The sequence below is a fragment of the Leptonotus elevatus genome, chromosome 14 (assembly GCF_054856555.1).
Source record: "Leptonotus elevatus isolate MCC_2025b chromosome 14, RoL_Lele_1.0, whole genome shotgun sequence".
NCBI classification, from domain to species: Eukaryota; Metazoa; Chordata; class Actinopteri; order Syngnathiformes; family Syngnathidae; genus Leptonotus; species Leptonotus elevatus.
The window spans coordinates 5,595,632-5,622,653 of NC_141252.1; the positions used below are offsets into that span (position 1 = coordinate 5,595,632).

A 27,022-nucleotide genomic window follows, 5' to 3' on the forward strand; every position below is an offset into this window, starting at 1 on the left:
ACTGCAAAGGCCACAGGTTCTGGAGGCATGACATGTTTTAGGCATCAATAAATGTACTCAAATGGAGCAATGTTAGTAACCAAATTGGGGGCAAAAAGATGAATATTGAGGCTATTGTAGCTGTCTTTTGCCCAAATCCCAAACCAATGATGTGCTGTAGTTTACAGCTGATTGTAGATGACTGGCCTAAGAAAACAATACATGACGTTCAATTATGAGACAAAAAAGTCATTTGATCAAATCTTCATGCATGTTCTTATGCATGATTCTATCTTATTCATACGTATACCTTTGTGAAACATTCATTTTAAATATAGTTATTTTGGTAGACTCACATTGACTCAGATGAAAAAGTTAACCGACCTAATTCTACCTTAAAAACATCCACACATTTAAATAGAAATATACACCTTCGTTTGACTCTTATTTCGATGACGCTTTCGTTCAAGATCGAGAGCTTTCTATAAAAGAGTCATCTCATGACCTAGTCATTAACATACTCATAAATCTTGGTAAAAAAAAATTGTACATAAAAATAGATTCTTGAAATCTAAACCAAACTTCTATGTTTTACCATAAATAATTGTGTCATTATTTGTCATCCTTGAAATGTATGAAGAAAAAAAAAGCTAAAAAATTTGGTGGAGGAATTTGATCTTGCTGATGTCCCCTTTTTTTCTTTTCCTTCCTTTCTTTAAGTTGTATATTTAATGTATTTTGTGTCGTTTTGGAGTTTTCTAAGCTTGTCTGTTACCTTTCCTGTATCATGTTTAACAATGTACTATGCCAATACGTTCTGTACATTTGAAGTTAAACGAACTAAAAAATAGATATAAAAAATAGATCGAGAGCTTCCGTTAATCGACGTACGCATGAGCGTTAAGCTTCGTTTTAATTTTTAAATTGATCAAACTTCCGCTGAGATTTATTTTGAAGTTTATGTGCACTTCCGAAATGGCGCTGGCTTGAGCGAGACGGTCTCCAGGCTGCAGCAATACACTCTTGTGTGCTTCACACTAGCGGCAGCGGCAGCAGCACAGTCGGCCGAGCGAGCGAACGACACCCCCGACTGCCCCCGTGTGGAGCGGCCGCGAGGATACCGACGGACGTGGATCGAGTGGACGCGTTTTCCGTGGAGTTTTCCCCTCTCCTCAGCTCAACTTGTCTTCGTCAACGCAGGGACGCTTTCTACAAGGACGCTGGAGCGACCATGTTGTTCTTCCTACTAGGTGGGTACGGAACGACGGGAATGTCTCCGGGCTGGGATTAATAAAGCTAGGCTAGAGTTAGCCGAGCTGAGCTTCCCCCGCGGGCTCAACGAGCCTTCCGGCGGCTCGGAAGCGACCGAGATGCGGGTTCCCAAAGAGGGATCCGAAGGTGTCCGCGCGTCGTCGTGGCCCGTCCGCGTCGGGCTGCGAGAGCTGCCCCGACTCGTTGACTGGCAGCCCCTGCCTCGGCTCCAAAGAAGCTAACGAGGCTAGCAGCTAGCCCCTCGCTAACGTTAGCGGGTTGCCAACGCTTGGTTTGTTTTCGTCATGCGGAGTTGGAGACAGACACGAGTATGTTTTCTTTAGGTTGGTTTTGTTTTTTTGCCGCGTGTTTGTAAAGACAAAACGTATCTGGTAGAACATAGGAGCTCGTCCGCGGGGCTTTGACGCATTACCGGCTGCTCGAGTTCAGCAACTCCAATCTGGCCCCGTTTAAAATCATTTGTAACGGAACTTGTGGCCATCCGGAAACTGTATGTATGCATGTATTTATTAATTAATTTACCTGCGACCTCACACAGAGTTCACCGTCCACGATTGGCCTTGATGGTTCGTGGGCTATTTGTAAGCTACCTGACCTTTTGTAAGGTGTCACAGGTAATTAACGAATGCTGCATTCCATGAAAGTGGCAAGTCGCACTTTTATGACCTCCAACCAGGAAACGACACTTTGATCAAAAAGGACCCCGACTTCAATCTGACGTCACTCGTCGACAATGGCGACGCCGCGCAGAGGGCAAGTCAACTCCAAAATGTTCCTTCTCGTAGTGGTGTCCCAAAATAGCTTTTCACTTCTGATACGTCGATACAGATATTGTACTGTCTGATACACATATCGATCAGACATCATACCAGCAGGAATTATACATGCTTTTGTTTTAAGTTTTTGGTATGAAATAATAATAAGTGAAAGTAAATAAGAAGATACTTAATCAAGTGAGACTATTGAAAGTAGTCAGCAACAGGAGGAATGAGGAAATCAAACCCATTTATTCCAAACTGTGAGTGCTAATATTGAAGATTTCACATATAGATCGATATTTAAAAAAATATCTAATAATTTTGGACTATTGGACTAATATCAACATGGGATTGGGACGACCCTAGTTCTATGCACAAACGCTAGTCTAATCACACGGCATTGTGATGATTATGTTTGTGGAATGTGAGTTAGGCAGCAAAATGCACCCGTTTTTATTCATCTCAGTCAGGGGGCGGCCATTTTGCTATTTGCTGCCGACTGAAGATAACATTGTTTCTCAGGGCTCAGACCAATCACGGCTCACTTGTTTTCTGACCGATACTCAACACTTGAGTAGTTACCGATACCACTACTACATAAAATCCCCCTCCCCAAAAATGAGAGATCATTTTAATGAAAGACCTATATATTCCAATATAGTATTTTTCTGAAAATAATAATAATTGAAGTTAATGGGTATTTTCTATTGCTCTAATTGATCATTTCTATTTTCTAATTGTAAAACGGCCACAACAGGGCGGCCCATACTGGTATCGGCAACCGTCACGAGTACCGATACCTGAAAATAAAGCTGGTATGGTTACTTACCCATTCTTAATTATTGCATGTATCAGGTCAGCCTGAGACGAGGAGGCCATGGGTTCAATCCCTGGCAGGGTTATACAATAGCCTCCATGATTGACAGTCACCCTGAGTGTGGTGATTGGGGGGTTAAAACACCAAATGATTCCCAAGCTCTGCTGCTGCTCACGGCTCCATGGCTCAAATGCGGAGAACGTAGGTGGGTGTGACAATCAAGCGCTACCTTCATTTTAAAGAAAGAAATCTCAATGCAGAATGTGACCAAGGAACGGAGACATTCGATGTAAATAAGGCACTTGTGCAGTATCTACCGTCGTTGTCAAGAATGAGCAAGAAGTTTGCAGTCACTCAATTCTTTCGGACTCGAGAGAAAAGTAGATTCTATTTCTAAAAAAGGATCCGTGTTTTTGCCTAGTGCGTCTTTACGAGCAAACCTGAGTCCTTCAGGCTGGTCGGTGTTGATGGCGACATCAGCTCGCATAGGGCCTCCCTCGCCAAAGATGGGAAGCAGATGTTTGGATTTGGCCGAGCAACTGGCGGGCTGCAAGAACGTCACGGCCAGAAACAATAGCCGTCCACATTTTCTCATAGTTGGCATTTTTGCTCGCAGCCGCGCTTGTTGAGAGGAGTCGCTCCACGGGGAAATGAATTAGCGACGTGTTAGAACACGCAAGCGGCTGGGTTGGACCAAAGTCAACAACACGCCCGTGGAAGGAACGAAACAAATCTTCATTGACGTTGTGCAAACAGCGTAGTCGCCGAGGTGTCGTGGCAAAAGCCGGCGGAGTAAATAAGAGCCACTGCGGCGGCACATTTTGTTCTGCAAAACCTGCCGGACCCCATGGACTGACGCCATCCCGCGTCCGCACCGCAGCTCACGTGACAAACGCAAGGCGCCTTTGCTGCACCTTGTTTGGTATTTTTAGTCCGACTGACAGAACAAGAGTCCGCAGGGTGTCCGGGCTCTCCCTTGGAGATTGGGTGAGAAGCTCGCTCACCCGCGAGGGACTCTTGAGTCGAACCGCTGCTCCTCCACGTTGAGAGGTGGATCGGGCATCTGTTTCGGATGCCTCCTGGACGCCTCCCCGGAGTGGCGTTCCGTGCATGTCTCACCGGTGGGAGGCCCCGGGGACGACCCAGGACACACTGGAGGGACGTCTGTCTCTCGGCTTGTCTTGGAATACCTTTAGAGGATCTGAACGAAATGGCTGGGGAAAAGGAAGTCTGGGCTTCCCTGCTACAGCTGTGGCCCCCACGACCCGACTCTGGATGGTTTTGTTGCATGTGCAACCTCCGCAGGTACCAGACTGCGGCTGGATTTGGTGCGACTTGCGCTTCATGTTACTTCTCGCAAGATAGACAGTCTAAAGTTGTACATTTTGCCAATTTAAATCTTTGAATAGTAACTTTAATCAGACTACTACATTACATGTAGTAAAGTGTTAAGATGACTGACTTGTTACTCAAGATGGCAACCATTATAGCGTAACATATTACTCAATAATGGCATCACTGGGTGCAAAAAAAAAAGTAGGCGTAAGTAGGTGTCCCTATTTTTCAAGAGCTTGAGTGAAAACTGGGGCGAGTGTTCCCGTCGGTGGTAAAGCCGCTCCTCCTCCTTGGAAACCTCATTTTGTCGTCCTCACTGTAGTGATTTGGCGCATAGATATACTTGTCTGGCGCTCACACGTTGATTGGCACGTTGCTGTAAAACAGTGGGCCGTTTGCGCTCATCAGTCACCCGTGTCACAGTCGCCTCGGGGCCCGCTGGACCTCGATGGATGCAAATCATTTCATTTTGTGTCGCATAAAGGTTTTGATGCTGAACCACATATTCTGTTTTGCATAGCAGCAAACAGATCTGCGCTCTGCTTTGGTTTCTCTGCTCGATTCTCGCAGCCGAGCAAATCATTTCTAGGTCAGCGGCTGTAAAAAGGGCCGCATGTGCCTGCCGTTTTTATCTGCCTCCGCAAATGGCTCCGAAGCACTATTTTATTTCTTTCGCCACATGGCCTTGTTCCATGTCAATTCACACACCCTCCCCAATGACACCTCTACAATTTAATGTGTATCCCATTTGTGCCTTTTGATGTCAAAAGAGAGAATCCAAAGTTTGAGCCTTCTCGCTCAAACGGTTTTCGAGTTATGGCCCTTCAAAGTTTGGGTGCTACGCCCACTTTTGGGATCCGGGAATTGCACACAAAATGTTGGGCCATATTCGCAGGCCAGTATCTTTTGTTTTAATGTAGGTACAGAGCTGGAAATTGCTATATGTATGTATTCTGGCCCTGTCTATCAGAAATCAGTACTTAAAAGCGTAGCTACTATTTTTTTAGAGATATTAACCCTTTAAAAGTGGATGTTTTTAATTGCACAGTACATTTTGTTGACACATATATATATATATATATATATATATATATATATATATATATATATATATATATTTGCATATCTTGGAAATGTGTGTGTTGGTGGGGTTTCAACTGATCATCATATTTGGAAACTCTATTATGTATTTAGAAGAGCTTCAAGGGATACTTGACTCATTGAGCCATTTTCAAAAGTAAGAAGATAATGTTTTATCTATGATTTATGCGATAATTTCATTATTTTTCATGAACATAAAACAAATATTGCCACTTGCTGTCAACTGAAGATGATGAAATCACTTGTGCTGAGGAAACGGGTAACGATCAATATTCATTTTCAATTTGCTGACCAAACCCAGAAAACAGGTGAGCCGCGATAGGTCGGACTCGTTAGCTATTTCCTCAGCACAGGGGATGTCATCTTAAGTCGACAGCAAGTGGCAAAATGTGTTTTTCTAGGTATTGGTTATACCGTGTCATGTCACGCCCAGTAAACATCGACACGGCAGTAGGCATGACGACATATTTTTGGCCCAAACGCGGAACCCCATATTTCAGTGCTGTTCAGTCGATGGACATCTGAGACGGTCATTTTTGGCAAGTCCTGTAGCGATCATGTGTAAAAATGGGCCATCTTCCAGGTCTACTACATTCACTGCCGAGGCCGAGTGAAGCGCCGGAAGTGAGTCATTCCGGTTAGCTGAACGCTTCTAGGCTTAGTCAATAAGCCCCGTTCTGGACAACATTTTTTACTTTTTTTACTCCCGAAAATGGCTCAATGAGTTAAGTATCCCGTTCATGTCACTCAGGCCTTTGGTGCGGGCAGAGGACGACTCCAAATATGGCCACGGGACTAAATGACCAGGCCCTTTATTTCAGTCCTCATGCATATGAACTCTTTGTACACTGTACACAATACCAGCAAGCCGTTATACACCAGCCCTTTGTCTGGATGCGACAGATGATCCCATGAAGGGCAATTTATGTTGCTACTGCAGCAAAATGCAATATCATTAAAAGAAAAGAAAAGTCAAGCAGTTGAGAGAAAAAGTTGTTTCAAAACAAAAACATCCGTTTGAAACCGCAAAATAATTTCACGTGACAATGGAAGTGTTTTGACTTTGGCTTTTTTGAGTGCCCTGCAGAGGTTTTCCAGCTGTTATTTGGCGATAATTGGGCTTAATTGCAATGTTCATGTTGCAGATTTGTTGCTTGTCTCGAGGCAACATACAAGTTAGTTGTGTGTAAGGCATGTGAGCGTTTATCTTGGCTCTAACCGTGCTCTCGTTGTCTTGCAGGCAGGTGATAAGAGGAGAACCCGGCCGACGTCCGCCAGCTCCAAGGAGATACAACAGAGATACAACGTGGAACTGTCCGTTTTCCCGAAGACCGGAGATGAAGGCGCCGGTGTGCCACTGACGGGCATGATATCCTGAGCTTTTTCCTGGCAGCGAGCGAGTCAGCAATGAACGGGGGGATATAAGACAATGGCCAAGAACAAGGATGTGCGCCCCCCGACATTCGCTGTCAGCGTGGTTGGCCTCTCCGGGACGGAAAAAGACAAGGGAAACTGCGGCGTGGGCAAGTCGTGCCTTTGCAACAGATACGTGCGTCCCAACGCCGACAACTACTACTCGGAGCACACGTCCGTGCTAAGCACAATCGACTTTGGCGGCCGCGTGGTGAACAATGACCACTTCCTGTACTGGGGCGACGTTCCCCACAGAGGGGACGAGGGACTGGACTGCAAAATCCAAGTCATCGAGCAGACGGAGTTCATCGATGACCAGACGTTTCAGGCGCACCGGAGTACCAACATGCAGCAGTACAGCAAACGGGCGGCGACCACCAAGCTTCACTCTGCCGAGAAGCTCATGTACATCTGCACAGACCAGCTGGGCCTGGAACAGGATTTTGACCAGAAGCAGATGCCGGACGGGAAGCTGAACATGGACGGCTTTGTGCTGTGCGTTGACGTGAGCAAGGGCTGCAACAGGAAGTTTGATGACCAAATGAAGTTTGTCAATGGGCTCTACTCCCAAATGGCCAAGTCAAAAAAGCCCATCGTGGTTGCTGCCACCAAATGTGATGAGTTTGTTGACCATCACCTGAGGGACCTTCAAACGTTTGTGGCCAGCAAGAAGAACCTGGTCCTTGTCGAGACGTCTGCACGTGCCAATGTCAACGTGGAGCTCTGCTTCAACACTCTCATCCAGCATCTGGACAAAACCAGGGGCAAGCCAAAAACCATTCCGTACTCGGAGGCCTTTAAAGTCCAAAGGCAGCTTGTTGCCTCGGTAACAGACAGATTTGAGAAGCTCATGGTGCAAGTGGTGAGAGATTACCATACAACATGGAAAGGGATGACAAGTAACATGAAGGGCAACCCCGATTATGAGGAGTTCATCACCTTGGAGGGCTCCAGGAAAGGCAGGAACATGTTCACAAAGCGCATTGCACAACTGAAGCAAGAGCACATCAGGAGGAGACGAGACGAGTACCTGACCACTCTGCCTAAGACCCTCAACAACCTCCTGAGTCGCTTGGACGAGGTGGAGCACATGACGTGGAGCGAAGCGCAAAGCGTCATCCGCAACCGCTCCGATTTTCAGTGCTGGTTTGTGGTACTGGAGCAGACGCCCTGGCACGAGTCGGATCACATTGACAACAGCGACCGGCGGATACCCTTTGACCTCCTGAGCACGCCCGACGGCGAGAGGATTTACCACAACCACGTCCAGCACCTGCTGTCGGAAAAGAGGAGGGTGGACACGAAGGAGCGGTTCAAGAAAACGCTCGACAGGGTTCACTTCATCAGCGCCGGGCAGCCTTGGGAGGAAGTCATGTGCTTCGTTATGGAGGATGAAGCCTACAAGTTCATCACAGAATCAGATAGGAAGGATGTCTACTGTAGACACCAGCAGGAAATAGTTGAGCGGGCCAAAGAGGATTTTCAAGAAATGCTCTTTGAGCATGCCGAGCTCTTCTATGACTTGGATTTGAACGCCACGCCGAGCTACGATAAGATGAGTGAAATACACAGCGTGCTCAACGAGGAGCCCAGGTACCGGGCGCTGCAAAAACTGGCTCCGGACCGAGAGTCTCTTCTGCTCAAGCACATCGGTTTCGTTTACCATCCCACAAAGGAGACCTGCCTGAGCGGGCACAACTGCGTGGACCTGAAAGTGGAGCAGGTTCTCGCCAACAGGCTGGTTCAGCAGGACCACGGCCGCTCAAACCTCTACTACAACAGTGCCAGCGTAGACAAGGTCAATCTCTGCCTTTTGGGAAGGGAAGGTCTATCGCAAGAACTGGCCAATGAGATTCGAGCTCAGTCCACCGACGACGAGTACGCCCTTGATGGCAAAATTTATGAGCTGGAGCTTCTCCCCGTGGACGTCAACTCCACGCTGCTCTTCAGCCACACCTGGGTGTCCACGTTCAAGCCGCACGGCTGCTTCTGCGTCTTCAATTCCATCGAGTCCCTCAACTGCATCGGCGATTGCATCGGCAGAATCCGAGCAGAGATTGCCCAAAGCAGGAGAGAGAAATTTGCTCCTCCTCTGCCCTTTCTCCTCATCCTGGCCAATCAGAGGGACAGTGTCTGTAAGAACATACCCATCCTGCGGCACCAGGGCCAGCAGCTGGCCAACAAGCTACAGTGTACCTTTGTGGACATTCCCTCGGGCGCCTTTCCACGTAAGTTCACAGAGTTCCAGATCAAGCAGGGCCTGCGAGCGGTCCTGGACGGGCTCAAGCAGAACTTTGACGTCATGTCGCCGCTGCCCTCCATCAAAGACATGTCAGAGGCCGACCTCCGCATCGTCATGTGCGCCATGTGCTGGGACCCCTTCAGCGTCGACCTTATTCTCTCCCCTTTTCTGGAATCGCACTGCTGTAGCGCCGGGCAGCTGGGCCAGGCCAACACGCTGCTACTGGACAAGATCGTTGGCGACCGCAGGAGGAGGATTCAAGTCACTGTTCTCTCCTACCACTCCGCCATCGGCGTTCGCAAAGACGAGCTGGTGCACGGCTACATCCTGGTCTACTCGGCCAAGCGCAAAGCGTCCATGGCAACGCTGCGGGCCTTCTTGGCCGAGGTCCAGGATGTGATCCCGGTCCAGATGGTTGCCATCACAGACAGCCAGGTGGACTTCTTTGAAAATGACGCCATCAAGGAGCTGATGACCGAAGGCGAGCACATTGCCACTGAGATTGCCGCCAAATTTACGGCGCTGTACTCGCTGTCGCAGTACCACCGGCAGACGGAGGTTTTCACGCCCTTCTTCAACGAAGTGCTGGAGAAGAAAGCAAACATTGAGAGCTCCTTCCTATTTGACAACTCATCAAGGGAGAGCACCACTGGGGCCAGCGACGACATCTTTCAGACCTCACCTCACAGCCACTCTCCAGCCTACAACACGTACTACCCAGAGTCCGACGACGACAACGAAGCGCCCCCGCCGTACAGTCCCATAGGTGACGACGTTCAGCTTCTTCCCACGCCTAGTGAGCGTACCAAGTACCGCATCGACCTGGAGGGCAACGAGTACCCGGTTCACAGCACGCCCCTGAGCGACCTCGAACGCAACCACAAAGTGCCACCGCCCGTTCGGCCCAAACCGACTCTCCCCAAGCCCAACGTGAAAAAGTTGGACCCCAATTTGCTGAAAACCATTGAAGCTGGCATGCGAAGCAACCGCCGGACGCTGCGCGGACCCACCACGCTCCCAAACGACGTGGAGCCTTCGGACAACTATGCAGATCCTGCAGACACCCTGCTAAGGACCAGGGGCTTCCAGGCCGATGACATTTACGCCGAGCCGGATGACACGCACGGCCACCTGGTGAAGGTCCGCAACTCGTTCGGCCTCCAAGGGGGAGCGGAGGATGAGAATGGATACGACCGTAAGTCCCAGGCCGGACGCAGGCCCTCCAAGTACAAACACCGCTCTAAAATCCTCTTCAGCAAAACCAAGGCCTACCAAAGACGCTTTCACTCGGACAGCGACGGCGATGAGACAGGCCCCGCCATGCAGAAGAAGAAGAAGGGGCGGGCCCATCGCGGCAGCGAGGAGGACCCCCTGCTCTCTCCCGCAGACCCTTGGAAGGGCGGCATCGACAACCCCGCCATCACCTCCGACCCCGAGCAGGAAGACAAGAAGATGAAGAAGAAAAAGACGGCCAAGATGCCAAAGGAACCCAAGAAGGTGAGTCCAGTCTTCGTTGTCAGTCTTTTTTTATGTCTGCATGCTTTTATGTGGTCTGTGCCAAGACTGGTCAACAGGAAAAGTAAAAAATAAATAAAATGGAAGACAACATTTTGCTTTTTGTATCAATATATAAAGTGAGTCGGCTTCCCGGAAGTAAAGTCTTTCATACAGGACAGTGTTTCTCGATGACGGGGGCGGGGCTATTTAATGTAACCCATACATAAAGCGCACCGCATTATTGGGTGCATGCTTGCTAAAACAAACGAGTTGCAGGAGCAACCCAACAGGAGCAAAACGGGGAGTTTGGTTCTACTTTATTCAACAATTTCAATGTACTCGCGTTATCGTTTGATCAGGCTTCATCCACAAATCCATCAAAGTCCTCATCTTCTGTATCCAAATTGAACAGCTGAGCAATTTCTCCATCAAACGTGCGAGCTTCCCCCTCGTCATGATCAGAATCGTTGCCGTGCGGCGGTTTGGCAATGATGCCGGTGTTTTTTTTTCAGGGGTAACTGCCGGTACTTTGGCACAACACCGGCAGTATTTTATTGTCCGTTCCTGCTCGGACTCGCGGCCGGAGTACGGGTCATATCCGCGCCCGCCGCACATCGCCTAAAAGGTGGGGTCCAAACACGGTATACGAAATGAACTGCAGGAAACAGGAGGTCACACTGCAGTCTGCTGTTTTATTTGATCTCTCTTTCTTGTTTAATCTTCACATTCGAGTAGATACAGCCTCAACTCTCTCCCGCCTTCTTCCTTCCTGCATGCGCGCTGCAAAGTCACACGTCATACGCAGCCATTCACAGTGGCTCGAGGAAGCAGACAACCAGGAACGAGCATGAATGAATGAATGAATGAATAGAATGGAAACGCTGCAGGAGATGAACGGCAAAGTTCCACTGTGGCCAGCTACATTTGAGCAAGCGACAAGACTTAATACAGCTCTGCTTACCTTTTATATTCGACATGAGTTTACATGAAAACAAAATTTGATTTAAAAAGATTGGAGGGAGTAAACCTTGTATTTTCTGTCCCTTTTTACAACAAAATAATATTTCCCGTTCAAATGTCACTTTTTGCCTCTCAATAAATAAAGTCAAAAGGATTTTTAACCTCATTTGAACTCCATCCCAACGACATACTGTAAGTGTGCGTCATTTTCGGTGCGTTTTCTGTCTCATGAGTGCCTAACATGTTTGATCGTGTTTGTGAAATTCTTGTGAAATTCGGAATGCGCGTTTTGTGACCTGTGTGTGTGTGGCTGATAAATATGAGATCGCAATTCGCTTATTTTACGTCATCGTTCGTCCCTAGTGCAGAAACAAGAAGAGTTGTGCCTACTTGAGATTGGTCTCCTGTTTTTCCTGAAATTGCCTGTTGGCATTGCCAGGCTTTCTCGTCATGGCAAGTTTTTAAAAAAAGGACACGCTGGGACTGAGTGAGAGGATATTTTGTCTGTGACACTTCAGAATTACGTGTCGCTACCACGAGCCTGTGTTGTGCTAGCTCATAAGTGAGGCTAATGACACAGCACATTAAACATGAAACTTTAACGTCCAAATATTTCAATAAAGTCTCCACGTAAACTGGGCTCATGACAAGATTGGATCATCAAGCGATGGTTGAAATGCTTTGCTGCTGCTCGCACGCGTGCTCGTCGGCGTGACTAACCGCTTGATGGCGTGCTAATCGCTGGATAAACTTCCCTGGGCGCTGCACGGCTGTCGTGAATGACCGCCATTGTGGGGAAACATTTCAACCCGCTGCGCCGGCATGAAACGCAAGCAGTTACGGCGACGCCACGGCAGTCGTCGCCGGCGGGGTGACGTGTCCCATCACTTTCTGAATTTGTCGCGTCTGGGATGATTGAAAAGCCATCTTGTATTTTAAAGCGATGCTTGACTCATTGAGACATTTGCAACAGTTAGAAGATATTTTGTCTATAATTGTGATGACTTCATTCTTTTTCATAAACAATTAATACCTTAAAAAAAAATGTTTCACTTGCTCTGTCGACTGAAGATGACATCACCTGTGCTTGGGAAAGGGGTAATGACCAATCATGACTCGCAGGTGAGCCATGATTGGTCATTACAAGGCATGGGACGAGACACACATCCCACAAGAAGAGATGTCTCATGAGATTTGAGTCCACGAGACGAGATGAGATTTTTGCAAAATATGTCATGTAAAAACCCAAATGGACCGATTTTCCAGTTTCAAAATGTTTCTTTTTTTATTGAAAGTACAAATGTAAACATATATGGGAGAGTCACTTCTGTAAATGCTGCTGTATAGTTTTAGCGCTGCAGCTGCGGAATATTTTGATGCTTAAATCAAAAATCATAAATGATCAGATGCTTAAAGGTCCATTTGCGGATTTGCGACCCCTCTGGCAAAAAGCCAGCGACGTGCACGCCGTGCCCAGATTGCCGAGACGTACGTTAGTGGGGGTTTTATCGTGCATTGCTTAAAAATGAACAAATCCAACAAAGGCTTGAGTCCTGTAATAATTATTGGCTGAAATGGTGTCAACGAAACATTTTGGGTTTTGTGTCGTCATGTTTGTTGTTGTTGTTGGGCAGGCCAAATCGTCGAAGGCGCCCAAGCCGCTGTACCCGCCCACGCGCCGAACGTGGGAGAGCGACTACTTTGGCGTCCCGCTGCACAACCTGGTCAGCCCCGAGCGGCCCATCCCGCTCTTCATCGAGAAGTGCGTGGACTACATTGAGCGCACGGGTGAGACCCTCTTTCTCTCTTTACGGCCGCGTTTCGCCATTTTGCCTTCCACATGTCCGTGCTTTCTGTTCTCTTCCGGAATTTGCCCTTTTTTGCCGCCTCGAGTTGACTCACTCCTGCACAGTCATAAACTTTAGCCTCAAATCTTTAGCGTCTTATAAGGTGATAATGAGGTCCAACGTATATGAGTGAGTCTGTTACGGAGGTCGGCGGAAATTGTGATTGCTCCACCCCTCGTTTTAATTCCGTGTCCCACTGATAGCCTTGTGCTCTACTCATGTTGCACTTGGGGCTGACTATTTAACTAGTACCCGCTGGCACCTTATTTTAGGACGATGCCCATTGTGTTGGCAGTACCTCATCTTGCTCCCTTCCTCCTCCTCTGACGTAATTCACTTCAAAGAGGCCACTTTTTTACTTCACTGTAGAAGCAGCCAATCATATTGTTTCTGTCAACAACAAAAAAGAGCGCATTACCAGCGACAGCCACGATTACGTGTCCATAAACTCAGACTCATTTGACACCTCTCGCGTGTGTGTGTGTTGACAGGATTGACCACGGAAGGCCTGTACCGCGTCAGTGGCAATAAAACGGACCAGGACAACATCCAGAAGCAGTTTGACCAAGGTGACACACATCCACGCACACGCACCAGTGTTGTTTATGCATGTTCAGGATTTGTGCATGCATGCGCGCGTTTGTGGTGTCCAGGTGTGGAGGCGGGAACCGGCTATGTGCGCGGCCATTTTAACCCGCTTCGGGGACAGAAGTGGTGATGGTTGTTGTTCACGGTTTGGTAACATACTTGCTGAAGGGCCCCATGTCATCAAAAGGAAAAGTTTGAGCTGAGAGGTGTGCGGCTTGCTACGCTGGAGCTTCTTGCCAGCTCGCTACGCCCAAAATGGGAATTGCACCACCCCCCCCCACCCCACCACCAATTCAAGCCTCTCGTTTGTCCGTTTCCTGCCAGCTGCTAATGCGTAGATCCTCGTTCAAATGTGGAGCGGCGTGCCACGTGTGCTTTGGATTGACGGCATGTGTTTGCGTGCGCAGATCGCAGCGTGGACCTGCTGGCGCTGGACGTGGCCATCAACGCGGCGGCCGGAGCGCTCAAGGCCTTCTTCGCCGACCTGCCCGACCCGCTCATCCCGTACGCGCTGCATCCCGAGCTGGTGCAGGCCGCAAGTAAGAACGCACGTTTTGCTAAATCGCCGGATAATCCGGTTGTGGGAAATATTCGGACAATTTTAGCTCACAAGTTGGTTGTTCTTACGTTTTGTTGGAAATTTAGTTTTTTTTTTTTCATGGAAGTTGATGGAACTATTGAAAATAGTTTTGCGTTTCATTACTTTTTTACATTCAACATAGAAGCTGACTTTGGCCAAAGCGAGCTTGTTTTTGTTTTGTTCTTTAGGGTCGAGCCTACAATATTTAGTTTGGTCATACAGGAATTGCAAAGCTCAGTCAGTCAGTTAATTACATTTGTTCGAGGTATTTAGTTCAATGATTGATTTGTTGTAGATAAAATACGATTGATCGTAAATGCACATTTTTTTATGTTAAGAATGAATTGTAAATACAATGAAAAATATTGCATTCAACATTTATTTATGGAGTAACTCAATCAAATAGTTGTTGTTAGTTTACTGTGAATGCAACGCACACTTTTGCGTCACCGTTTAACATTTTAGGAATTGTATCGCGTCATTCTTTCGTCAATTCTTACTGCGTTCATTACAAGTGGCGCAAATAAGTGCTATTTTCTGCATTGTGTTGATTTTGCTGTCACTTCCGCCATATTTGGAAAAAGTCATCAATTCCAAAGCGTTCAAAGTTGTCGCTTGGAAGTCACCAAATCCAACACGCGTCGCGAGCCGTTTCCGTCACGCCTTTGGAGCCTCTGACCTTGTCGCCTTTGCGCGTGTGGCCGCAGAGCTGGCGGACTACGGCGAGCGTCTGCACGCCCTCAAGGAAATCGCCGGCAAGTTTCCGCCCGTCAACTATCACGTCTTCAAGTACATCATCACGCACCTGAACAGGTAAGGTCCGCACGGCCGTTGGACCGGCGCGGATGGGCGCGCGTTGCCATCTGCCCGTTGCTGTGTTTCAGGGTGAGCCAGCACAGCAAGAGCACGCTGATGACGGCCGACAACTTGTCCATCTGCTTCTGGCCCACGCTCATGCGGCCCGACTTTGAGAACAAAGACACGCTGTCCAGCACCAAGCTCAACCAGGCCGTGGTGGAGGCCTTCATCGTGCAGAGCCACTTCTTCTTCCACGGCGGGCAGGTGGTCGGCGACGAGCGCCAGGGCGCCGCGGCAGCCCCGCCGCAGCCCTGCCGCGACATGGTGGAGGCCCTGCTGCCCCTGCAGCTGCCGCCCCCCCTGCAGCCGCAGCAGATCCAGCGCGCGCTGCCCCCCGAGCCCCTCGTCTGAAGGTGTGACTTTTGCACAATTCCAATTGAAAAATGCTACTTTTTACTTTTGGGGGGGGGGGGGCGAACATTGAAAAACAGGCTGCACGACTGAACCCCCTAAAAAAAATAACCTTTAGATGGCGGCAAGACACTACTTTTGCACACGTCAGGCTTCTTAACTCACTTGCACCCGAAGACGAAAAATGTGAATTTGCCGTCAGGATTCAACAGTGGCAGCTTTCAGCACCTAAAAACACAACATCCAAATACAGCAGCGTCGTAGGCTCAAGGGTTCCAACGGAGATCCAGCTTTTGTTGCTAAAAAAAAAGCACTTTTCATCTTAGTGGAAGCCAGCAAGACAAAAAAGGCGTTCCCTGTTAAAAATGAATGGCAAAAGCACTTTTTGTATTCAAATTAACTGCAGAAAATGCCCAAACATATCAAGTGATGATGATTCCATTACTAATTGGATCCAAAGCAGCTTGCAGAAAATGATGGACAAAAGTGTTTGTCAGTTCATCATTAGGGATGCTCCGATCGATCGGCCACTGATCAGGGTCGGCCGATGTTCATGAAAAAGTACATGATGGGATTATTTGCTCAAAGATCCGATCACCCGCAGCAGCTCGCGCTCTCGCTCGCCTGCCAGACCGGCCTCGGGGCAGGTGGCGATGCGGCGACTCTCTCGGCCCCGCCCCCCTCGCCGTGTCGCGTTTGCCGCCTGTCGTCGTCGTCGTCCAGTGTGAGTTTTACAAGAAATGTACGGCGCTCCAACCGCTTTCTTTGGCAAAGCTGATGTGCGCGTCCCGGAGTTGGCGGGCTCGCATCGCGCCTGCGCTTTTATGACAATGTTTGAGGCGCGGCATTGAGCCGATGGAAATGCGGCTCATTATTTTGTGCTTGTCGAAAACACATTTGCTATATTATTTATTGTCTGAATCATAAAGCCGTTAATTGTGATTCTCGTTGATGAACGCACAAGATGGTTTGTCTACGCACGAGAGACGAAGCCAAGTTGCCGGCGACGGTCAACTTAGGAACGTATTGAATCGTTTGGGAACGAAGTCTTATTGTGAAACGTGCAATGTTTCTGTGGCACAGTTGAGACGGCTGATTATTACAACCTGTTAAAGATTGCGTTACTGAACGCTTTTCACTCATTTTTGGCTGAATGGTTTTTCATGGTTTTTATTTTTGGGACTGAATAGTTGATGCTTTGTGCCAGCAAGAATTTTGTAATTCTCTTCAATAAGTCAAGACTGTTTTAAAGTGATTATATGCTTGCTTTTTTTCCAGATAATATAGCCAATAGCACTCAGTAGCATAAATAAATGCGGGGGGGAAATTACAGATCATCAATGGGATGGGAATCGGTATCAGCCGATCTTACGGGTGATCGGTATCGGCAGCATAAAAACCCGATCGGAGCATCCCGACTGATCCTTCTTTCGTGCTCAACTACAAAAAGAGGCTGAAATGTCGACCGTTTGAAGTCTCAAACAATCAATCGACAGCGAGTTGTTGCAACAATTACATTTTCCAATCAAATTCAACCCTGTGGCCTGTTTTTCAATTGAGATTTTCTCTGAGACCAAACTTGACACGTAACAAAGTGGGTCCATTTTTTGTTGCTATTGTTAGATTATTATTTTTTTAACTAACATTAAGAACTCCCTTAATTATTTTTGGGTTTGCTGATGGAAACTATTTGTAGGTCAAGGATGATGACATTTTTGAACCCCACCAAATTGCAGTTGACACTTATCGGGGGTCCGCCTCCTCCCAAGGTTCGAAAGAAAAAGACTGCTCGTCTTCCTCAAGGTCTTGCCATTTCTGCACAGGAGCCTCATCTTCATCATCTTCATCATCCTCACTTGTAGAGAAGACGTCGAGCATATTCTTCAATGGCTTTTCTTTTGGATATCTTTTTATGTGCTCGTCGTGTGCGTGCGTGCGTGCGCAAGGATTTCGGAGGGAAACGGTCACGTGCGGCGTGTGACGCTCGTGCGGACAAAACTGACAAAGCACAGCCGGACATCACGTCTGCATGTTTTCTCGTCGACAACGAACAATTGTCATGAATTCGGTGAAGTGGAATTTCTGGTTTCTGTCATTCCACAATGAATGATTTCTTTTTGTTTCAAAGTCCAATCGTTTTTCTTTGCCAAATGGAGGAAATAGGTTTATAAAAGGATTTCTTCTACGTCTGCATGAATCAGCAGCTCAAACGTTGCTGGTGGGCCGGACCGGGCCGCAAGCGGGGGGCACAAGATGCGACCGAGGTGGAGACAAACAAAACACTTGGAATGTTTTTCAATGGGGTCGATGCCGCGGAGGAGGCGGGACTTTGGGTTTTCACACGTCAGCTTTGTTTCCGCTTCCTGTTTGCGACGTGTGGGCCGCGTCCCAGTTCTTGCGCTTCTGCCTTTGCGCCCCTCGGTTGCGCGGTCCCGTCGACGGGTGCGAGTGTGTCGTTTGTCTGTCTCAGTTGTCCGATATGGAGGACCTCAACTGCCAAAATTCCAAATGAATAACATGACTGAAAGTGAAAATAAAAAAATAGAATTTGAAAATTTAATAAAAAAATATATATATACATGGAAATAAAAACCTGTGTTCTCCCCGAAAATGAACCACCAGCCAAAAGCCAAGAACTGACGCCGTTCACCTTCTTCTTCATTTCAAATGACAGCAAAGGAGAAGCTGGCGGTCAGAAAGCGAGAAAGCTGAAGTTACAGGAGAGGCCAGCCAGTGTTTGCTCGAGTTCTCGTAGGCCGGCGGAGGCTCGCTTTGTGCGCGCGATGCTCTCGGAGTGAAATGTGACCGGCTCGCTTCTCCTTCCTAACATCTGGGAAGACGAGGACGGCGACGGGAATGCGCAGATGTTTGCGAGGTCAGTGAAAGTGGCCGATGATGTGACGGGAAACGGACGAGTGACGTCGCGACCACCTGAACCCGCACCAAAATAACCTCTGCTGCTTTGGCATCTGCCGTTATGTGGCCGGGATCGAATGAAGGGAGTTTCCGGACGAATGTTTCCACCGGGTTCAAGCATGTACAATGAAACGGCAGCGATTTACGCCAAAGACATCCGTATGCGCTCTCCACATTTCGTGGGTGGAAATGGGCCAGCGGCTAAAAATTCAGAACCAATCGATTGCAGGTATGTTTATGGTCCGCTTTCTCGGCGTTAGCCTTGCTAGCTGCCTGCTGCAACATGCTAGCGACTATGCAACTGCTCAAATGGAGGCGGAGGTGGTGTTAACCTGCCGATGACGGGTGACTACCGATGCCAGGTATCGGTAGCGGTGCCAATCCCCCTTTTATTTTAAGGTATCGGAAATCGCGGTGGTGATCGCTACCATTATGGGCCGCCCTCCTGCAACCATTTTACCATCAGGGACTAGAAATTAGATATTAAATGAATACAAAGTTGCCGTTCATTGTTGCCTTTTTTTAACCTACAATCAAAATAATAATAATAATAATCATCATCCACTACTAGTACGTATTAAATTGTAAATATAGTTCGTTTTGTTTATAATTATGATCTATTATTATGTATATAATGTGTTTCTCTGACTTTGCCGATGTCTGGAGGCTCGACTTCGGCCTCGCAACCAGGAAACGGGCGTGTGTCTTCTTCGGTACATTAATTAAAGTTGAGAGAAGAGAAAAAAAAAAGAAGCAGTTTCTTCTTCAGTAGTTGTTTCAGGTCTTTCCGGTGCACTGCTGTTGCTATAGCGCCTCCAAGGCGCAACACTGCAACTGCAGTTAAAATGCGTTCCTGAGTCAATTGTTTTGTGAGCGTGACGTCCAATTTGAATCACTTTGATGCGACATGCGGGCCATTTTCACATAATTGCTCATTTGCATCGCCACATACATGAAAGACTTTTATCACAACTTTATTTCCACCAGTACACGTGTCTTCGTGTAAACCCACTTCTCCAGGGCTCACTATACCACAGAGCCAAAGTGCATGCGCGCGCGTGCGTCAGGCCTCCAGGAGGACGTGCCACCTGCACACTTGGGACCCGCGCGCGTCCTTCATGTCCCGCCAGTGGACGCGCTCCTCCTCGCCGCTGCTGTTCTGGCCCAGGGCGGCCCAGCCGATCATCTCCTTCCGCTTGAGGTGGCGGCGGCGGCCGTACGCGGACGCCATGAGCGTGACGTCAGACAGCTGGAAGAGCGCCACCTGGAAGCCGAAGGTCTCCTTGTACACCGGGTTCGGCTGAGCGCGGCGCAGCGACGTCTTGCAGCGGGAGATCTCCCGGCCCACCGAGTTGAGCAGCGTCAGCCGGATCGCCGTATCTGAACCGCAAGTGGGAGAAGGTCCAAATGGCGGCGGGTGGAGAACACGTGGGAAACAGCAGGATTCGACGGAGCCCCTCAGGTGGACGTGATAGGTGTCGGGTCGTGACTCAAGTGCAATTCCGCTCGGGATCAATAGAGGGTGCTAGTGGTCTGTGTTACTCCCGAGCCCAGGGAGAGAGTGAATAGTTTGCTGACCCGTTTCGAGTTACGCGAAGAACTTGAAGAAACAACCAACACCTCAGAAACACGAGAAAGGAAGTCGCCAAGAATTTCGAAGATGAAGGGCAGGACGAGGACGAGAACGTCGGCGATCAAGACGACGAAGAGATGGAAAACGTCCGCAATAAAGGACATGACGAGGAAGACGAGTACCTGGAAATCTGCTGGCAGCCATGTTGCCGAAGCGGCTCCCCTTGATGATCTCCACCAACATCTTCCCGGTTGTGGCGTTGTAGGACAGACCCATCAGGAGCTCGGGGGCGGCGCCGCGCGTCAGCGAGTCCGCGGACGACGCCGTGTCGCCGGCCAGGCTGAGCTGCGAGTCCACGCTCTGGCGAGAACAAACGTCAGAAACCCACCGCAGAAGGACGGCGCCAAACGTCAGCAAGGCCGCAAAGTGCAACTACCTTCATGTTGCCGCGCGGCAACATGACCAGACGGATGTCGGCCGATCCTCCGGCCCGGTCCACGCCGGCCAGGGGCAGAACCGTTTCGCCCATCATCCGCCGCCGGGACATCCTGCCGTCCAGGGCGTACATGCGGAAGCGAAGCGCCCACGCCGGCAACCGGGAGGCCTCGACGCGCGTCAGGGCGAAGGTCTGGTCGAAGCTCAGCGCCGCCGGGCGACCGTCGGGACCGGCAACGGCCGAGCTCAGCCGCCGGAGCGAAGTCTTGTGTCTCTGCTTCTTGGCCGGCAGGAGGACCACGTGCACCTGCCAGCCGTCCGCCCCGCTCCTCCGCCGGTCGGGAAGATCTTGCGCCGACGCCACAGTGACCAGCAGCGTCTCGCCGGCTGCTCGGTACTCCAAGGAGACCAGCAGGTCGCAGCACTTGGACACGGGTGTCGGCGGCGTGGGCGCGACGGCGATGGCGATGGGGATGGTGGCGGACTGGGTGAGCGACAAAAAGGAAGCCCGGGTGACACTTTGCCGTTGGCTTGTCCCGTGCGGGGACATTTTTTGCATTCTTTTGGCGGTTGGCTTTGCGGTGCAGGCAAGTCCTCGACTTCTGACCACAATGGGTCCGAGAGGCTGTTCTTACGTCGAGTTACGTAACAAAACAGAACAAATGTGCCGTCTAAGCAGCACCAAAGAACTTTCACTTTGGGTTGATTATGTCGGCGCCATATGGACAAAAGCGGCGGCCATGTTTTGCCTGCAGGAAGACCACATTTCCCACCAGGACCAGCGCATTGCGTTGTCCTTGAGCTCACACCAGCAAATTCAGATTGACATTTTTCTTTAGGAAAAAAAAAACATCTATGTTTGTTATGGCCCGCCCCTTTTTGCGACGGGGCAAGTTAGGCGGGAGTCCGCCTGGCAACAAACAACGCACAGTCAAGGAGGAAGTGTGCAGTACCAGACACGTGGCGGTGTACTCAACAGCTTGTTGACCCCCCGAATCCACGTCCGGGATTGGCGCTTTGCCGGTGGAGGGGGCGGGACCCTCCTCCCAGGCGGCCTTTGAGAGCCGCTGCGGTGGCGGGGGTCCCTCAGGCGTCTCCTGCGACCAATCCAGCAACTGCACCTGGCAGGTCTTCATGATGTCGTCTGCCGGGAAATCGTCTAGAAGCAGATTGGCACGATTTGGTTGTCCGCCGCAACTGGGCTCTCTGACGCAATCCTGCCGCCGTAGCGGGTTTGACACCAAACGGATTCTATGCGAGGATCAAAGAAAGCTACCATATTGTAAATATACGGAAGGAGCAAAAGAAAATACGGACAAGCCGCAAGAGTTGGCAGCTCACGACGCCGAAAAATTCGGACAAGATATCTTCGGCAACGAAGCTTTACCACGTGAGCAAAATGAGACGATAATGAAATGTGGAATATTGTTGGCAAATAAAAATGAGACTGAATGTGGTTTGCAGAAAAACAAGATGTGACAAAATGCATTAGAGACTAAAATGACATTTTCTTTGATGAAAATGTCGTCAGTTTGCATCAACTCAAAGTCAAGTCCGGGTTCCATCCGAATGGATAAACTTTTTCTATTTGTTGTGTTTGGCTTTTTGTCTTCGTGTTGGCGTTTGTCACGCGTTTCTGATTTCTTCCCTGCTTGTCTGCTGACGTCCTTTTGCGTCTTTCTTCCCTTCCCGGTGTGTGCGCCCTCAGTGTGTCCCTCAGGTGTGTCTCATTAGTGTCGGTGGATTTGGTCTCTTGTGTCTGTTCGGTGTGCGTCCATTGTCATTGCCACATTTTGTCATTGCCACATTTTGTCATTGCCCCTTTTTGTCATTGCCCCTTTTTGTCATTGCCACATTTTGTCATTGCCACATTTTGTCCTTTCCGCACGTGTCTTGCCGCTGGACCAAAACCTGCTGTGAGCAAAATCAAACGTATGGAAACGACTCCGTGGGATAACAAGTGAAAAGACAGCTTTTCCCCAAAGACAAAAGGACATCCCAAAGTGAATGTCCAAAACAAGATGAGCGCGTACCTTCCTGTTCCGGCAAGTCCGCAAACACGTTGCGGAGTCCCCTCGCGCCTGGAGGCGGCTGCTCCGAGCGCAAACTGTGCGCTCGCGACCAGGACATCTCAAAGTGCTTCATAAGCTGGCTGTCGCTGTCCGAGGACGATTGGTCGCCGTGGTCGTCCCCGCTCCAGCTCTTGACTGGACGCACACAGAAGACGGGACAAAAATCATCTGACTTGTGTTCCCCGGCCAGACCCAAGTCCAATTTGGGGACGCCATTGGGTTGGCGCTCAAGTTCGCTCCATTTCAAATCGTCCCTTTTATATCTCGCGGTTTGCTGCCGAGACGTTCCAAGCCGCCATTGCCGCCATTTGCCGCCATAAGATCTCGGCAAAGTCGACGATGACTTTTTGATGATATTCTTTTCTTTCCATTTGACTTTTTGGGCTGGTGGGGTTCACGCTTGTATGAATCCGTGGCGCGCGCGCACGCGCACAACTCTCTCCCTTCGACACACTTGCTTTACGTTCCACTCGCAAATGGAAGTCAATTCTCGCGACGTGTGACGTCAGCAGCAGGACGACGCGACGCGACGCCGAGGAAACGGCAGCTTTTCCGTCATCGTTCCAGCGGGCTCGCCTCAAACCCGAGCAAATGTTGCAAATGCCACAATTGAGCCAATCGCCAATAACGAGCGCCGAATGGACACATGTCACGTGCTGTTGCGTGTTTTTTTGTGAACTCAAGTTGGAACTTTTGTTTCTTCGTCTTTTTCGATCAGCTGCAAAAGAATGAAAGCAGACTTTCAAACCTCTGCCCTGTCACGTTTGGGTCCTCGCGTGTCTCCCTTCATCTCGCGAGTCCCGCCCGTCCTCGCGTCAACCAATCCGCGCCCTCAGCCACTTGTCTTGCCGCAGGTGTGTCTTGTCGTGTCTTTAGCGTGCGCGTGTATTTAGTCTCCTGTCTGCGTCCATTCGTTGTTGCTTTTTTTTTTACATGACTTCTGCCTCCTTGTCCTGCTTCCCTGCGTTTGGGTCCTAAACTAAACTTGACCTCCCTGACCCCAACCCGACTGGGGGGCTCCCACCACCATCTCAATCCACATCAGTCTTTATGGGGAATTTCCTTAAACATTTTTGGGTTTTTCTTGTATTGTTGATTTTTTTCCGTCCTTTTTGGGGAGCAAAATCTTTTCTTTCTTCTTTTTGATAAACATGTCCTTTCAACGTCGATTGTGTATTCATTATAATATACTCGTGTATAGAGTTAATCCATTTGTAATACTAATAAAGAGAAAAGACAATGTTAGGGAACTAAACAAAACTGAAAGGAACGGTCAAAGGAACGGTCGGTAGCGGGAACCGGTGCGTGACAAACGCGTCACGTTTCGAGAGCCGCGGAGCAACGTTGCTATGCAACGAAAACGTTTTGGGAAATGGTTAGTAAGGTAACACCTACACCTGTCAGATGGTGACCAGTCCATTCATACATTCCTTGAGATTAACCGGCAACCAGTTTGTCTGGATCTGCGGTGGCATCGATTGGCGACCAGTCCTGCCTGGCAAAACGTGCTTGGATGGCAAGCGATGGTAAACGCCAGCGTGGCTCAGTGGACGTCTCGCACCCCACCAAATTTGCTTTGCGGGCCTTGGAAGGTGGAAACGCGTGATCCAAGTCAGGCTTAGCATTGTAGCACTCGCATGCTAACTGCTAGCATCTTGTTTGAGGTGCGACCGGACCGGCGAGTCCTGCCGGAGCGTTTTTGGTGACATGTTTGCTTCGAACCTTTTGTTGACTTTTTCAACAAACACGGGCGGCTCACGTTGATCCGGCTCAGACGCGGCCGCACCCACTTTTTTTTCTTCTTCTGCTTTTGACAAATGAAAACGTACTCGCCCATCATGAGGCGAGCGAAACAATGGCAACATTTCAAAGATGATGGAAAGAAATGTGTAGCGCATTCCCACTTTTTTTTGTAAAGAAACAAGTTCCCGGTTTTCCACGCGGAAATCAGCCAATGCTTTAGAATCACAGAAGACACTTTTCTGCACAAATTGACCGTCGATTTGACAAGAAATAACTGGCAAAAAAGTTGACAGCTAATTCTTGTCAAATGTTATTGAATTACTTTTTTCTTCTTTTCTTTTTTTACAGTATGTTAGCGTATTTACTGTATATAAATGAAGTATGACTTGCATTTCCATTCACATGGATGGAAAATATGAACTGGATTTATAAACGCTGAAGTTGCTAACGGGGGAGGCGGGACTTCCTGCTTTTCACACATCAGCTTTGTTTCCGTTTCCTGTTTGCGACGTGCGTCCCGCGTCCCAGTTCTTGCGCTTCCGCCTTTGTGCCCCTCGGTTGCGCGTTCCCGTCGACGGGTGCGAGGCTGCGAGTGTGTCTGTCTCATTTGTCCGAAGCATATGAGAGAGTTGAGACGCGGCTGGCGGGCGCAGGGGTGCGAGTGTTGGAAGGCCGCAAACGGCGCTGATGCGTGAAAGCCAGTGCCAACTACCGCGTTGAGGTTCCACTTGCGTCGGCTTGCGCGCGTCTGCCGATTTACCAAAGCGGCATTTCCGCCGAAACATCAATGGATGTGTGTGCGTGTCACGCCACGTCTCACCGAGGCCCTGCTGGACTCCCGCCGAGCGGTCGCGCCGGCGCCGCTGCCGGGGCTGCTCCAGACACGGAACTCCGCCCACTTTGAAGAAGCAGAGCATCTTGTTGATGAAAAGGAAGATGAGCGCCAGGGCTGCGATGAACACCCCCACCGCCGACAGGAAGCCCACCGCCTCCGTCGAGACTGGTCGCAGCAGGAGGAAGAAGGGACACGCCATGACAAACTCATCAGATCAATTGACCTTAACGTGGCTCGCCCCTCCCTTCAGTTTTGTGTGGAGACTTTGTGCGCGGAAGTGCATGTCAGAGCGTTCACTCGCAAAATGGCGTCCCGCAGGGCAAAAGCGCCAAACTGAAGGTGGGAACGCGTGACGTGAGCTTGTTTTTTGTTCCGTTTGACATTTTCTCTCAACTTGGAACCTGAGCCATACTTTTGTGTTCACGTCGTAGTCCATCGGAAAGTCTTGCTTCTACGCGACGCGTCTGTAAACGCGTACCTGCGGAAGTTGTGCTTTTGTGGCTGTCGTGGAAATCGAACAAATCCAAGAAAACCGCAAACAAAAATTGGGAGGCCTGTGAGTTTTTGTGTTTTTGTGGGACATGGACTCTTTTGGTCATCCAACGCTAACGGCCCCTGACAAACGTGTACTGACGTTGCCACTTGCATTTTGTGCCATTTCAGGTGTGTTGGCGGGAAAACAACAACTGCTTGAAAACTCAACTTGAAAGCACAACCAGAAAATAAATGAGAAAGAAAGTCAAATTAAAAAAGGGGGAAAAAACACAGCTGTTGTCCTCTGGGGGGCGGTGTGGTGCCACACATTTATCAACTACACGCTTAGAGAGAAGAAGAAAGTTGAAAAAAAAAAGTCACTTTTCACGTTGGGAAGAATTTGTGCCTTTCGTTCTTGTCGTGCTACTCAAATGTGTTTGTGTGTTTCCACAGCATTTGTATGCCAAATGTAAATATCATTCCAAAGATGATGCAAATGTCCTCTTCACATGTCAGATATTACATTGACTTTAGCATTAGCAATGTTTTTAAAAATCAAGCATGTGTTGTATTGAAATATCGAAGCTTGCGTGATTGCTTTCGTAATCCACTCCAAGTGGGTTGTCACGCGCGCGTAAAAACGTACCTAATGAAGTGACCGAGGACATTTTGAGGGTCACGTGATCATCAAGCCACACCTACTTTCAAAATCCGCAGACGGCGCTGTCGTCGAGTTGCTCATATCTTCTGCTTAACAACTTCTTCTCCTTTTCTTCTTTGACGGGGTCCCCCACAACCCCCCCCCCCGTTCCACCTCCCCACTTCTTCCTCTCAACTCCTCCTCCTCACATCTGCTCCTCCTTTTCCTGAGCAACTTCTGCTCATCTTCTTCCTTGCAGACTTTGAGTCTTCGTCCAACGTCCCCAAACTCTTCCGTTTCTGCGTTAACCTCCAGCTCGCTGTTCTGACATCTGCTCCATGCGTGTGGCGAAGGATGAGGGTGTGGCCCGTAGGCACGCACACACACGTGTTGACGTACACGCACAGCCTGCAGCTTTGTGAGCAAACACGAGTTCAGAGCGACTGGAAAGGAGAAAAGCCAGCGCAGAACAAACAGCGACACGTCGAAAGACATTTCCGATCGGCTGGCCGAGCCAAACAGGAAGCGGTCGGCGGAAGCGGCCAATCAGCATCGGGGAGACGGAGGAGGAAGCTGAGGACTGCGTTACCACGGTAACCGAGCGGCGTGACGCTTTTGGACCCGAAACCAGTGTTTGTCAACCCCGGTGCCCACGAGCCAGCCTGTCTCCCTTCTCCAACACAGGTGAGGGTCGTTATCTTGCTGATGAGCAGTCATTGGAATCAGCTGCGTGTGG

The 27,022-nt window shown here is 49.3% G+C and overlaps 3 protein-coding genes across 13 annotated transcripts in view; 1 reads left to right on the forward strand and 2 right to left on the reverse strand.

The window, feature by feature from the left end:
• Positions 1–2,945, reverse strand: part of akap6 (A kinase (PRKA) anchor protein 6) — a 58,922-nt gene extending 55,977 nt beyond the window's left edge. For 3 of the 6 annotated variants that reach the window (XM_086095088.1, XM_086095089.1, XM_086095087.1), the window contains exon 1: positions 2,839–2,944. In XM_086095088.1, coding sequence (XP_085951214.1) covers positions 2,839–2,842 — 4 coding nt within the window. In that variant the 5' untranslated portion in view covers positions 2,843–2,944. Of the gene's footprint in view, positions 1–1,773; positions 1,923–2,838 lie in introns of those variants that run through there. The other 3 variants (XM_086095090.1, XM_086095094.1, XM_086095093.1) reach the window with 3 other exon arrangements.
• On the forward strand, positions 947–19,242 carry arhgap5 (Rho GTPase activating protein 5). 4 transcript variants are annotated; one of them, XM_086095099.1, is made up of 8 exons: positions 947–1,229; positions 6,503–10,414; positions 13,009–13,162; positions 13,713–13,790; positions 14,217–14,348; positions 15,097–15,202; positions 15,274–15,600; positions 18,273–19,242. In XM_086095099.1, the coding sequence occupies exons 2-7, from the start codon at positions 6,692–6,694 to the stop codon at positions 15,596–15,598; spliced, it is 4,518 nt and encodes a 1,505-aa protein (XP_085951225.1). In that variant the 5' UTR covers positions 947–1,229; positions 6,503–6,691; the 3' UTR covers positions 15,599–15,600; positions 18,273–19,242. The 4 variants fall into 4 exon arrangements, with proteins under 4 accessions (XP_085951225.1, XP_085951224.1, XP_085951223.1 ...); XM_086095098.1 differs by lacking the exon at positions 18,273–19,242 and adding an exon at positions 17,368–17,507; XM_086095097.1 differs by lacking the exon at positions 18,273–19,242 and adding an exon at positions 17,335–17,478.
• syt16 (synaptotagmin XVI) lies at positions 17,938–26,739 on the reverse strand. 3 transcript variants are annotated; one of them, XM_086095102.1, is made up of 8 exons: positions 26,349–26,739; positions 25,158–25,337; positions 22,556–22,729; positions 21,476–21,681; positions 20,524–21,006; positions 20,270–20,447; positions 18,192–18,283; positions 17,938–18,091 (listed from the first exon to the last, which is right to left on the reverse strand). In XM_086095102.1, the coding sequence occupies exons 1-8, from the start codon at positions 26,386–26,388 to the stop codon at positions 18,065–18,067; spliced, it is 1,380 nt and encodes a 459-aa protein (XP_085951228.1). In that variant the 5' UTR covers positions 26,389–26,739; the 3' UTR covers positions 17,938–18,064. The 3 variants fall into 3 exon arrangements, with proteins under 3 accessions (XP_085951228.1, XP_085951226.1, XP_085951227.1); XM_086095100.1 differs by lacking the exons at positions 17,938–18,091; positions 18,192–18,283 and adding an exon at positions 19,490–19,894; XM_086095101.1 differs by lacking the exons at positions 17,938–18,091; positions 18,192–18,283; positions 25,158–25,337 and adding an exon at positions 19,490–19,894.
• Between the last annotated feature and the right edge of the window lie 283 nt (positions 26,740–27,022).